This window comes from Carcharodon carcharias, chromosome 4 (genome assembly GCF_017639515.1).
Source record: "Carcharodon carcharias isolate sCarCar2 chromosome 4, sCarCar2.pri, whole genome shotgun sequence".
In the NCBI taxonomy this organism is placed as follows: domain Eukaryota; kingdom Metazoa; phylum Chordata; class Chondrichthyes; order Lamniformes; family Lamnidae; genus Carcharodon; species Carcharodon carcharias.
In genome coordinates, this window is record NC_054470.1 from 194,804,826 (window position 1) to 194,819,702 (window position 14,877).

At 50.5% G+C, this 14,877-nt stretch overlaps 1 protein-coding gene across 1 annotated transcript; it reads left to right on the forward strand.

The window, feature by feature from the left end:
* The first annotated feature begins 956 nt into the window (after nucleotides 1-956).
* Nucleotides 957-6,812, forward strand: LOC121277268 (C-C motif chemokine 19-like). Its single transcript, XM_041186529.1, has 4 exons — nucleotides 957-1,146; nucleotides 1,978-2,104; nucleotides 3,812-3,940; nucleotides 6,740-6,812. Exons 1-4 carry the CDS (start codon nucleotides 1,071-1,073, stop codon nucleotides 6,753-6,755), a joined length of 348 nt encoding a protein of 115 aa, XP_041042463.1. The 5' UTR covers nucleotides 957-1,070; the 3' UTR covers nucleotides 6,756-6,812.
* The last annotated feature ends 8,065 nt before the right edge of the window (nucleotides 6,813-14,877 follow it).

The following is a 14,877-nucleotide window of genomic DNA, read 5'->3' on the forward strand; positions in this document are numbered from 1 at the left end:
CCATACTTGAGGAAGGATGTGAAGGCTTTGGAGAGAGTACAGAGAGGTTCACTAGAATGATTCCCGGGATGAAGAACTGTAGCTATGAGGATAGAATGGAGAGGTTGGGACTCTTTTCCTTGGAGAAAAGAAGGCTGAGAGGAGACTTGATAGGGGTATTCAAGATCCTGAGGGGTATGGACAGGGTGAATAGTGAGAAACTGTTCCTACTCAAGAGAGCATCAAGAAGTGGAGGGCACAGATTCAAAATAATTAGCAAAAGGAGTAAATGTGGTCTGAGGAAACATTTTTTCACCCAGAGGGTGGTTGGAGTCTGGAACAAACTTCCTGAAAGGGTGGTGGAGGCAGGTTCAATCGAGGTATTCAAAAGGGAATTGGATTGTTACCTGAAAAGAGAGAATATGCAAGGTTACAGGGTTAAGGCAGGGGAGTGGGACTAGACAGAAAGCTCTTTCAGAGAGCCAGTGCAGTTTTGATAGGCCAAATGGCCTCATCCTCCGCTATAAAGGTTCTGTGATAAAGAGAAGGTTTAGGAGTGTGTCATCCGGAGGCTGGGAAAGTCTGAAATCCTATCATTTATTGAGAAATCGATGCCAAAATAATGCAAAATTGGAACGCCTTCACACACTGCCCTGACACTGACCAAGCTAGCATGCTCTCAGCTTTTAACTCTCACTCAGCAAATTCTGAGGGAGTTAATAATCCAATCCTGAAAGGGTTTGGATGTGATAGAGGTTTTTGTGAGGAGGGTCGGAGGATAGTTGGGACAGGTTCCAGGATTGAACAAGGAAAGCATAGATGGCTGGCTGACAACAATTTGCTTCAGGTATTAAACCGGTGCCAAGATAAATAATGGAGAACCTCTCAGGGGTTGGCCAATAATTCTGTGGTTAGTAAAAAATGGTGAGTCAGAATGAAACTTCAGCCACTTGAGAGTATAAGTAGCTGGAGCCGTGGAGAGGAGAGAAGCACAGAGCTACAAGCTGCTCAAGGGAGGGAGAGAGAGAAAGAGAGAGAGAGAGAGAGAGAGAGAAAGCTGAAGCTGCTCAAAGAGTCTCTACCCGCACCTTATGATGAGGGGGACAATTTTCTCCACTGCTGCTCTCCTCTTCATCATCTCCACCGTCCTGTGGAGCATTTCACAAGGTCAGTAACACCCTCTGCGGTGAGAGCAACTTAGTGCCAAGGTGTTCCTTGGTGGGATAATTAGGAAAATATCTGTTTTCACTGGCAGCAAGGTCATGAAAGCTGAGGACTCCGACTTTAGATAATTTAAGAAAGCCGGTGGGGGTGGGGGGTGGTGGTGGTGGGGGGAGAAGAGGGGAATTGTTTTTATTTTTCATGTTATGATCGGCAATGCGTTACCTGAAAGGGCAGTGGAATCAATTTCAATGGTAACTTTCCAAGGGAGTTGGATAACAACTTGAAGGAGAGATCCTTGCGGGACTATGGGGCGAGAGCAAGCAAACCGGGACTGATTGGATAGGTCTTTCAAAGGGCTGGTAGAGGCATGACGGGTTGAATGGTCTCCTGTTCTGTATCGTTCCACGCTTTTATTTCGACTTTATCGTTTCTCCGTCGAGTTAATTTCTTTATAGGATTTCAAAGTGTGCAAACGTTTATTGGTAACGGCGTAAAGCCTTAGCTGGGCATTGCAAATCTGATTTTGGAAAAAGTGCTCAGCAATTCACAGGGAGGCAGTTAGCAACTTGGGGCTCCTCGGGAGAATTCCTGTTAGAGATGCTGCACGGATTCTTCAACTCCAACTAACCCATCTTTTTCCTCCCTCCATTTGCAACTCCTGCCATTCCTCCAACAGGCCCAGGGTACGTATCCCTGGACGAGAATCACGGCACAGCTACACTCTGCAGTACGATCGGTGAAGATGAAGCCAGGGCAGGTGCCTCCATGTGCCACGAGACACTCTCTGCTGATTATTGAGTTGGGTGTTAACTCCCTGTTTGCTCTTCCTTCCAGCCAATGAAAACAGCAACGCTTTGGAGGATTGCTGCCTCTCCACAAGCGATGCTGAGGTCCCAGTGAAGATCGTGAAGGATTACAAAATGCAATTACCTGGCAATGGCTGCAAAATCGAAGCTGTGGTGTGAGTACTGAGTTGTGGGGGGGTCTCCTATCACACCTTCTCCCACCTTTGGGTGCATACAGGGCACAGAAGGAGGTCATTCAGCCCATCGAGTCTATGGCAGCTCCTATGGAACAATCCCGTCAGCCCCATTCCTCCCCCGCTCAATCCCCATAGCCCTGCAAGTTTATCTCCTTCCAGTGTCCACCCCAATTTCCCTTTGAAATCATTGATTTTTTTCCACTTCCACCGCCCACATGGACAGTGAGTTCCAGCTCATCACCACTCACTGTGTAAAAAAATTCCTCTTCACCTCGCCCCCCTGCATCTCTTGTCCAAAAGAATCAATCTGTGTCTCCCAGTCCTTGTCCCATCAGCCAATAGGAACAGCTTTTCAGTCCCTACCTTATCCAAACCTGTCATCATCTTGTCCACCTCCATCAAATCTCCCCCCTCAATCTCCTTTGCTCCAAGGAGAACAATCCCAGTTTCTCCAACCCAGCTAAAATCCCCCATCCCTGGAACCATTCTGGTAAATCTCCTCCACACCCTCTCAAGGAACCTCACATCCTTCCGAAAGTGTGGTGACTAGAAATGGACGCAATAATCTAGCTGTGGCCTAACCAGAGCTTTATTAAAAAGTTCAGCATAACTCCCCTGCTCTTCTACTCCATACCTCTGGTATGAAACCCAAGATCCGTTACACTTTGTTAACCACCCTCTCAATCTGTCCTACCAATTACAAAGGTTGATGCGCCTCCAGTTCCCTCTGTCCCTGCACACTCTTTAGAACTGTGCTATTAACTCTATATTGCCTCTCCCTACCCCTTCTGCCAAAAGTCATGACCTCACGCTTCTCTATATTAAATTCCCTCTGCCACTTGCCTGTCCATCCTGCTGGTCTATCTACTCTTTCCTTTTGTTCTGCTCTCTGCTCCTTACTGGGATTGGTTCCCACATGAGGGGCCAGGGTTTAGGCCAGATAAGAGTCGTGGGGGACCGTAGAGGACATCACAGCCAATCCTGAGCTTACCAGACTTACACGCATACACGATTGTGCAAGCACACATGTGCAACACACACGCACACACACGCATACACACAGCCATACACACATACATACACATGCCTTAAGACGTGTTAATTTTACCCTTCCCTATCTCAGGGTAACTGTAACCAAATGGCCCAAACGAAACAGATGATTGTTCTGATCCACAATGCGCTGTGGGGAGAGATTCAATGATAACTTTCAAAAGGAGGATTGGATAAAAACTTGGAAAGAAGAGATGTACAGGGTTATGAGTAAAGAGCAGGGACAGTGAGACCAATTGGACAAATCTTTCAAAGAGCCAGCACAGGCATGGAGGGTTGAGTGGTCTCTTTCTGTGCCGTATGATATGGCCCAAGGAGAATGTCGGTCCTCTGCCACGTCAATATGCCACCATTTAGTTAAAGCCAAAAGTAGACATGAGAGAAATGAGGGGCAAAGGAACAGGGGATGGGATCAAGAGGTGGGTTAAGAGCTTGAGTATGGAGCCTTACTTTAACACGGAAGCAAATCTACTGAAAGACGTCAGTAGTATTGGTCCGTATCAGGAGAGCCAAGAGCGCTTGTGTGCAGCGTGGAGGGGGGGAGGAGACTATGGAGAGGCTGTTCATGTCTTCCTAATCTTTCTTCATCTGGGGTTTAGAATATGTGACTAACCTCAACCTTCACCTGTCCAACAGCTTCCTGACTAAGCAACGGAAACATCTGTGCAGCCCTCCAGAGGCAAAATGGGTGAAGGATCTGATTCGCAAGATTAACAGAAAGAAGAAATCTTCAAAGAAGAGGCAACAGAAAGCCCAGAAAAAAAAGTGAGAGTTTTGTTCTATTTAATTTGGTCACAGCTTTGTTCCACTGCCCTCTTCATCCCTCTTCACTTCCCAACACCACACCAACTCTTCCCAAACACTCTCATCCTCCCTCCTCCCCTTCCCAAAACCCTCCCTCACTCCCCTTCCCAACACCCCTCCCCCCACTTCCCTCCCCAAAACCCCTCCCCCCACTCCCCTTCCCAAAACCCCTCCCCCCACTGCTCTCCGCAAAACCCCTCCCCCCACTTCCCTCCCCAAAACCCCTCCCCCCACTGCCCTTTCCCCTCCCCCCACTCCCCTTCCCAACACCCCTCCCCCCACTTCCCTCCCCAAAACCCCTCCCCCCACTTCCCTCCCCAAAACCCCTCCCCCCACTCCCCTTCCCAAAACCCCTCCCCCCACTGCTCTCCGCAAAACCCCTCCCCCCACTTCCCTCCCCAAAACCCCTCCCCCCACTGCCCTTTCCCCTCCCCCCACTCCCCTTCCCAACACCCCTCCCCACTGCCCTTTCCAAAACCCCTCCCCCCACTCCCCTCTCCAAAACCCCTCCCCCCAATGTCCTTCCCAACTCACCCCTATCACTGACTCTACCCACCCATTTAATCCCCTCCCACAGCCCCATGTACACTCTCCCCTATCACTGACTCTACCCACCCATTTAATCCCCTCCCACATCCCCATGTACACTCTCCCCTATCACTGACTCTACCCACCCATTTAATCCCCTCCCACAGCCCCATGTACACTCTCCCCTATCACTGACTCTACCCACCCATTTAATCCCCTCCCACAGCCCCATGTACACTCTCCCCTATCACTGACTCTACCCACCCATTTAATCCCCTCCCACAGCCCCATGTACACTCTCCCCTATCACTGACTCTACCCACCCATTTAATCCCCTCCCACAGCCCCATGTACACTCTCCCGTCACTGACTCTACCCACCCATTTAATCCCCTCCCACATCCCCATGTACACTCTCCCCTATCACTGACTCTACCCACCCATTTAATCCCCTCCCACAGCCCCATGTACACTCTCCCCTATCACTGACTGTACACACTCATTTAATCCCCTCCCACATCCCCATGTACACTCTCCCCTATCACTGACTCTACCCACCCATTTAATCCCCTCCCACAGCCCCATGTACACTCTCCCCCTATCACTGACTCTACCCACCCATTTAATCCCCTCCCACATCCCCATGTACCCTCTCCCCTATCACTGACTCTACCCAGCCATTTAATCCCCTCCCACATCCCCATGTACACTCTCCCCTATCACTGACTCTACCCAGCCATTTAATCCCCTCCCACATCCCCATGTACACTCTCCCCTATCACTGACTCTACCCACCCATTTAATCCCCTCCCACAGCCCCATGTACACTCTCCCCTATCACTGACTCTACCCACCCATTTAATCCCCTCCCACAGCCCCATGTACACTCTCCCCTATCACTGACTCTACCCACCCATTTAATCCCCTCCCACAGCCCCATGTACACTCTCCCCTATCACTGACTCTACCCACCCATTTAATCCCCTCCCACAGCCCCATGTACACTCTCCCCTATCACTGACTCTACACACTCATTTAATCCCCTCCCACATCCCCATGTACACTCTCCCCTATCACTGACTCTACCCACCCATTTAATCCCCTCCCACAGCCCCATGTACACTCTCCCCCTATCACTGACTCTACCCACCCATTTAATCCCCTCCCACATCCCCATGTACACTCTCCCCTATCACTGACTCTACCCAGCCATTTAATCCCCTCCCACATCCCCATGTACACTCTCCCCTATCACTGACTCTACCCACCCATTTAATCCCCTCCCACAGCCCCATGTACACTCTCCCGTCACTGACTCTACCCACCCATTCACTCCCCTCCCACATCCCCATGTACACTCTCCCCTATCACTGACTCTACCCACCCATTTAATCCCCTCCCACATCCCCATGTACACTCTCCCCTATCACTGACTCTACCCACCCATTTAAGCCCCTCCCACAGCCCCATGTACACTCTCCCCTATCACTGACTCTACCCACCCATTTAATCCCCTTCCACAGCCCCATGTACACTCTCCCGTCACTGACTCTACCCACCCATTCACTCCCCTCCCACATCCCCATGTACACTCTCCCCTATCACTGACTCTACCCACCCATTTAATCCCCTCCCACATCCCCATGTACACTCTCCCCTATCACTGACTCTACCCACCCATTTAATCCCCTCCCACATCCCCATGTACACTCTCCCCTATCACTGACTCTACCCACCCATTTAATCCCCTCCCACATCCCCATGTACACTCTCCCCTATCACTGACTCTACCCACCCATTTAATCCCCTCCCACATCCCCATGTACACTCTCCCCTATCACTGACTCTACCCACCCATTTACTCCCCTCCCACAGCCCCATGTACACTCTCCCCCTTCCACTGACTCTACCCACCCACTTAATCCCCTCCCACAGCCCCATGTACGCTCTCCCATATCACTGACTCTACTCACCCATTTAATCCCCTCCCACATCCCCATGTACACTCTCCCCTATCACTGACTCTACCCACCCATTTACTCCCCTCCCACAGCCCCATGTACACTCTCCCCTATCACTGACTCTACCCACCCATTTACTCCCCTCCCACAGCCCCATGTACACTCTCCCCCTACCACTGACTCTACCCACTCATTTAATCCCCTCCCACTCTCAATTATCAAAGGGTCTCGTTTCCGACTCTCGTAATGAATATTAATTCTTCTGTTTGCAGGAGGCGACAGGCATGAGGAGAGATTGAGGGTCAGCAAACTTTCCGGCTATTTCCAACTACAATAAGTAAATACCAAAGTTGAGAACCGTACTTGAGGTCAGAGTGAAGGATGTATTTGTTGGAAATGTCCGATCCTGACCTGCCGCCTTTAAAGTCTCCTCTCTCCTCCCTCACGGGTGGAATGTGAACTAAGAATGAACAGCCCCAATGCAGTCCCAAGTGAGGACACAAATTTGTTCAATTTAGCATAAAGCCAACACTAAATTGGCACTTAAATGGCACTAATTTAGTACTTTAGTAATCGCACTCAGAGACTCAGCAAAGCTACTGTGGGGAACAGAAGAAAAATTCCACAGCTGCAGTGGGTACATCCTTCTGAGATTAGACAGTGTAAGAGGGAACTTTACCCTGTAGCTAAGCCTATGCTGCACATGGCCCGATACTTACAGCATATAAACCTGGGGGGTTTAGTAACGCCTGCTTGAGTTCATCCCACTCTGATGCACAGTGATTGACAAGAACTGTGGGATGAATCCCACATTTCAACGCATCCCAAAGAAGCTAAATGAGCCACATCTTTATCTGTGCCTGCCGGCAAGGGTGGTAACGCCAGTGGTTGCAATGGGCGCAGTTCCATTTCCCTGGCAGCAGCAACCCTACCCTCAATCGGCATGGTTTACTAAGGCTGAGCCAAGTGAAATAAAACAATCCAGAATGTGATTGAAAGAGAGAGAGAGACCAAGAGAAAACCCGATCCCAAAATAATGTGAATACTGATGACAAATGTTCAATCAAAGACCATGGCTTCTCTATTCTTCCCTGGTGAACCTGCTCCACCCCCCACCCCACCGCCCCCCCCCACCCCCCTCTTACTTTAGTCTCTTGGAGGTTGGATGTGGGATCTTTCTCTGTATAACGACATCTGCCTTTGTAAATATTCAATTCCGTGCCATGATAAGCCGTCTTATTGACCCGTGTCTTTCGATAAAGCTGAACTCTTTTTTCATTTTAGACCTATACTTTTGTGACATTTTATAATATCGTGAAAATTAATAAAGGTTGTTTGATATATAAATCAGGTCTCCCCGCAGCATTTTATTTCTGGGACAGCCAGTGTAATCTGGTTCCTTCCTGGGACACAGTCTCCTGAATCCACACTGGCCACCTGACTCATGGGACCAAGCAGAGGCCATTCAGCCCCTCGAGCCTGCTCTGCTGTTCTTGGCTGGATCTCGGCTGATTGGCAGCTGAATCAGTTCCATCGCTCCTGAAGCTCAGGTCCAATAAAAAATCTTTTCTTTGGGAGGAACCTATGCCAAGCTTCCGGGGTGGTGGGGAGAGGTGGGGGGGGGGGAGGGGTGCAGGGGGGGAAGGGCGTCATTCAACCATGAGAGGCATCATAACAGAGTTTGATCATTCCCCCTCACCCCAAACTCTCCCAGAAAACAGGGAGGAGGATGCTTAGGATTAAGAAATTGCCACGGGAACCCCAGGCTCATCTCAAAGCCTCTGCACCACCCTCTGCCCCCTCCTCCCCCCCCCCCAGGGATGTGGAGACTCTAGTGCCCCTCCCTCCTTCCCCCTACTCCGTCCCCTACACCCAAGCTGAAATCAGCCCACTTCCCACACTGTGTGCCCCCTTCAGTCATGTGGCAAGCAGTCACTGCTGTTTGTGGGATCTTTCCATGCACAAAATGGCTGCTGCGCTTAGCTGCATGACAATGGAGACTGCCTTCCGGGAGCAGTCCATCACATAGTCAGTTTGGAGTGTCTCTGAGAGATGTCCTAAATACATTTATATGAACACATGTTCTGAGTCGTGGGTACAAGTCCCATCCCAGAGACTTGAGCCCATAATATAAATTAAAACCCCTGGTGCAGTGATGAGTGGATTGCTGCACGGGTTCCATCTCTCAGATCAGAAATTAGTTTTAGTTCAATATAAAAGCACTACTTCTAAGAAGAGCAGGAAAGCTCTCCCCGGCGTCCTGACCAATATTTATCCCTCGATCAACATCACAAAAAGAGATTATCCAGTCATTATTACACTGCTGTTTATGGGAACTTGCTGTGCACAATTTGGCTGCGCTGATATCATACATTACACTTCAAAAAATTATTTCATTCCATATGAACATACAAAGGTACGAAGAAGGAGCAGGGGAAGGCCATTCAGCCCCTCGAGCCTGCTCCACCATTTAACAAGATTATAGCTGATCTGATAGTAACCTGAAATCTGCTTCCCAGCTCCCCCCGATAGCCTATCACCCCCATACAAACATACAATCAAGGAGCGTTCTGTGGCACCGCAAATGACACCTAGGCAATGGCAACCTCAGCCCTGTCAACCCTGCAAAGTCCTCCTTACTAATATCTGGGGGCTAGTGCAAAATTGGGAGAGCTGTCTCACAGACTAGTCAAGCAACAGCCTGACATGGTCATCCTCGAGGAATCATACCTTACAGATAATGTCCCAGACACCACCATCACCATCCCTGGGTATGTCCTGTCCCACCGGCAGGACAAACCCAGCAGAGGTGGGGGCACAGTGGTATACAGTCAGGAGGGAGCTGCTCTGGGAGTCCTCAACATCGACTCTGGGCCCCATGAGGCCTCATGGCATCAGGTCAAACATAGATAAGGAAACCTCCTGCTGATTACCACATACCGCCCTCCCTCAGCTGATGAATCAGTGCTCCTCCATGTTGAACACCACTTGGAGGAAGCACTGACAGTGACAAGGGCACAGAATGTACTCTGTGTGGGGGACTTCAATGTCCATCACCAAGAGTGACTCAGTAGCACCGCTATTGACCGAGCTGGCTGAGTCCTAAAGGACATAGCTGCTGGACTGGGTCTGCGGCAGGTGGTGAGGGAACCAACAAGAGGGAGAAACATACTTGACTTCATCCCCACCAACCTGCCTGCTGCAGATACATCTGTCCATGACAGTATCAGTAGGAGTGACCACTGCACAGTCCTTGTGGAGACGAAGTCCTTCCTTCACATTGAGGATACCCTCCATCATGTTGTGTGGCACTACCACCACATTCAATGGGATAGATATCAAACAGATCTCACAACTCAAGACTGGGCATCCATGAGGCGCTGTGGGCCATCAGCAGCAGCAGAATTGTACTCAAACACAATCTGTAACCTCATGGCCCGGCATATCCCCCACTCTACCATTACCACAGAGCCAGGTTCAATGAAGAGTGCAGGAGGGCATGCCAGGAGCAGCACCAGGCATACCTAAAAATGAGGGGTCAACCTGGTGAAGCTATAACACAGGACTACTTGCATGCCAAACAGCAAAATCAGCAAGCGATAGAAACAGCTAAGCAATCCCACAACGAATGGATCAGATCTAAGCTCTGCAGTCCTGCCACATCCAGTCATGAATGGTGTTGGACAATTAAACAACTCACTGGAGGAGGACGCTCCACAAATATCCCCATCCTCAATGATGGGAGAGCCTAGTGCACCTGTGCAAGAGATAAGGCTGAAGCATTCACAACAATCTTCAGCTCATAGTGCCACGTGGATGATTCATCTCAGCCTCCTCTGGAGCTCCCCAGCCTCACAGATGCAGCCTCCTGCAAATTCGATTCACTCCGCGTGATATCAAGAAACAGCTGAAGGCGCTGGATGGGCCCTGATAATTTTCCAGCAATAGTACTGAAGACTTGTGCTCCAGAACTTGCCGCGCCCCTAGTCAAGCTGTTCCAGTACAGCAACAACACTGGCATCTACCCGGCTATGTGGAAAATTGCCCAGGTATGTCCTGTACACAAAAAGCAGGACAAATCCAACCCGGCCAATTACCACCCCATCAGTCTACTTTACATCATCAGTAAAGTAATGGAAAAGGTCATCAACAGTGCTATCAAACGACACTTGCTTAGCAATAATGTGCTCACTGATGCCCGGTTTAGGTTCCGCCAGGGCCACTCAGCTTCTGACCTCATTACAGCCTTGGTTCAAACATGGACAAAAGAGCTGAGCTCCTGAGGTGAGGTGAGAGTGACTGCCCTTAACATCAAGGCAGCATTTGACCAAGTGTGGCATCAAGGAGCCCTAGCAAAACTGGAGTCAATGGGAATCAGGGGGAAAACTCTCCACCAGTTAGAGTCATATTGAGCACAAAGGAAGATGGTTGTGGTTGTTTGAGGTCATTCATCTCAGCTCCAGGACATCACTGCAGGAGTTCTTCAGGGTAGTGTCCTCGGCCCAACCATCTTCAGCTGCTTCATCAATGACCTTCCTTCCATCATAAGGTCAGAAGTGGGGATGTTCGCTGATGTTTGCACAATGTTCAGCACCATTTGCTACTCCTCAGATACTGAAGCAGTCCATGTCCAAATGCAGCAAGACCTGGACAATATCCGGGCTTGGGCTGACAAGTGGCAAGTAACATTCACGCTACAGAAGTGTCAGGCAATGACCATCTCCAACAAGAGGATATCCAACCATCGCTCCTTGACGTTCAATGGCATTACCATCAGTGAATCCCCCACCATCAACATCCTGGGGGTTACCATTCACCTGAAACCAAACTGGACCAGCCATATAAATACTATGGCTGCAAGCGCAGGTCAGAGGCTGGGAATCGTGCGATGAGTAACTCACCTCCTGACTCCCCAAAGCATGTCCACCATCTACAAGGCACAAGTCAGGGGTGTGATGGAATACTCCCCACTTGCCTGGATGAGTGCAGCTCCCACATCACTCAAGAAGTTTGACACCGTCCAGGACAAAGCAGCCCCGCTTGATTGGAATCACATCCACAAACATTCACTCCCTCCACCACCGACGCACAGTAGCAGCAGTGCATCTACAAGATGCACTGCAGGAATTCACCAAGGCTCCTTAGGCAGCACCTTCCAAACCCACGACCACTACCATCTAGAGGACAAGGACAGCAGATAGATGTGAACACCACCACCTGGAAGTTCCCCTCCAAGTCACTCACCATCCTGACTTAGAAATATATCGCCGTTCCTTCACTGTCACTGGGTCAAAATCCTGGAACTCCCTCCCTAACAGCACTGTGGGTGTACCTACACCACATGGACTGCAGCGGTTCAAGAAGGCAGCTCACCACCACCTTCTCAAGGGCAGTTAGGGATGGGCAATAAATGCTGGCCCAGCCAGCGACACCCACATTCCGTGAATGAATAAAAGAAGTCCTGGTGTTCGGAAAAGCGGCCAATAAGAAGCAAATTGACATTTTTCTCTCTCTATCTGTGGGTCTGCCTTGTTTTGTTTTGAATAGCAGAACAGAGGATTGAGTTCAATGACTGTATGTTCCAGGGGATCAACATTCTAAACACCTACTCTAATCAGGTGCACAATATTCTGCCCGCCAGCAGTTTGGCATGCTGCCAATACTGGCTGATCACAAAGATACATCACCCATGTAAAAGCCAAACATAAAACAACCTCACAATCACCTCAAACAATTGTACAAAGTGCCGGAAGAATCAGATGAGAGAGAGGTTTAAACAGTGCGGCGGAGACACAGGATTGACAAATCTAACGGGATATATAACCCAGCGGGCACCCTCTCATAACAGCTGGCACACTGAATAAATCACACCACCCTGTCTGGCAAGGTCTCCTTGCCCCAGGTAAGGGGCAGAGTCTAGACCCTGCCGGCCAAAGTAAGATTACTTCGAAAAGCAAGGGAGTAATCAGAATGGAACCACAAGATTTCTGCGCATAGACTTGCATTTATATAGCGCCTTTCGCAACATCAAGGCGCCCTGAAGTGCTTTGCAGCCAATGAAATGCTTTTGAAGATTCATCCCTGCTGTGAGGTAGGGAGCACAGCAGCCACTTTGCACACAGCAAGATCCCAAAAGCCATAACGCGATAACAACCAGGGGGAAGAATTTTCTCCCTGTCGGGCGGGCAGTTGGGGAACGGGATTGGGCAGGCAAGGAGATGACCGCTTCCCGCGACCTGCTCCACGCCGCCATTTTACATGGGCAGGCCAATTGACGTGGGACTACAATGACCGCCGGGTCCAGTGGCGACAGGGCGGCATGTTCAAAGAGCCTTGCAAAGGCTGTCAACCATGGCCAGCACAAGAGCTCCCCAGAGTGCTGCTGGTGAGCAGGCCAAGCCGGGACGGGGGGGGTGCAGGTCAGCAGGGCACTGTGCCCCTCGCTTCCCAGACCAGTGCCTTGCTGCGCTCCTCGAGGTAGTTGGCAGCACAGCGTGAGATCCTCGTTCTCAGGGATGGGAGGGCAAGGACCCACCCCCCACCCCCCTCCCCCTCCCTCATGACTAAAGTTGCCTGGGAGGAGGTGGCAGAGATGGAGAGTTCGGACGATGTGGTGTGACGCTCCTGGGTTTCAGTGCCCCAATCGTTTCAACGCCCCCTTGAGAGCTCAGGAAGGGCGAGTACCGTGTTGGCACTGATCACTTTACCCAGCTTCACCTCCCTGGCCACCCACCATCCCCAACTCTGAATGTAGCGACTGCGTTGAATCATTCACGACCTGTGACCTTCGCTGGGTGGGCCAGCATTTATTGCCCGTGCCGAGGTCACCCTGACAGGGCTTGCGCTGAGCTGGGTTCTGCACCCGCTGCATGTGGTAGACTGACACCCTGCAGTACCTCGAGGACCTGCCCCTAGGCACAGGGCTGGAACTCCGAAACATGTCAAAGTCAGGCTGCTGACGTGCTGGGGTGGGGGGTCCCAGGTGGTAGGGCACCCATCCATCTGCTGCCCTTGGCGTTCCACGTGCCTGTGACTCCTTGCTTTGCAAGGTTAAATCATGTGGGTGGCCAACGTGATGGAGGCAGAATGTGGGAAAAGTGGGGGGGGCGGGAGGCGGGGGGTGCGGCGGGGCTGTGCTGTGCTCCCTTGAGAGATGGAGCCTCCTTTGGCATTGTACCTCAGACATATTGAGGTAGCTGCTTTGCTGCCTGTAAACCCTGGCAGCAGGATAGTGGCAACTTCTGTGACCCTTTCCACCTTGGACTAGCTCTTGGCCCTGCACCCCTTGTGTCTGCGCCTGGCCTCCCAAAGGTGGCTCCCCTGGAGGCTGAATATGGACTCATGATCTCCTCCCCTTTCTAGACCCTCCTCACTCCTCAAAGGAGGTGCCTCCAGTGTAGAGCAGAACTCCCATTCCCAGGCTAAGGGAAGGCTTCCTGAAGGCTGCAAGGCCCCAAAAATGATGTTTACTCCAGAGTCCTGACCTGAAGCCTATCACTCCTGTCCTAGCAGCTGGGAAGGGATTTTAAGTTATCCTGCTCACACAGGCAAGTAGCAGTAACTTTAAAGTTTAAATGCCTGCCAAAAGACCACTCGCGACCCCACTCACCCCTCTTATCCCACCTGTGGATGATGTTTTTAAAAATGTGGCCTACCCACCTGCCTGTGTGACGATCTGAAGATCACACGGGCGCTGAAAAATCGCCATCTGTTAGTGGCTCAAGGGCCTTAACTGGCCCGTTAATTAATGACAGGTGCACATCGGAGATCATCGACCCCTACATTCTAACCAGAAAACTCTGCCCCAGATGAATCCGTTTTAATGAAGTTGGTTGAAGGATTAAAAATTGTTCCAAGACACCGGGGAGAACTCTCCTTCAAATGGTGCTGGGGGATCTTTCCAAATCCACCTGAGGGGCGATTTGTCTCTCTCTTCTTTAAATGGTCCACATGTCTCCAGTCTTCCACCTCCATGTGGTAAGATAGAGGTCCAGACACCGCACTTATTTTACTTGGTAACCACCTGGATGCACACTCAGTAGCTCAATTAGAAGTGGCTCCCTTCCCTTTGGAGGAACTGTCACTAGTGCCCCCACAATAAGATGTCATCCTGGCTGGTTATTTCATGTCTTCTATTGAAGCATGGTTTCATTTCATCAGATACGGGCTCCTGTAACTAAACCTGTAGCACTTGTTCTCATACTTGAGGTAGGACTGGGCCCTGACTTGTCCAGTCCCTGATCTGTCGAGCACATACCTGTGACATACCAGCAAGGAATCTAAGAAAGTTAACAGTAAAACAAGCTCCTGTGGAACTGGGACAAGCTCATCATTTTTGTAAAGGCAAATGACTGAGCGCATCGGCGTTTGCGATTTGATTGCCAGGCCCATGTAAGAAAGTGTATATGTA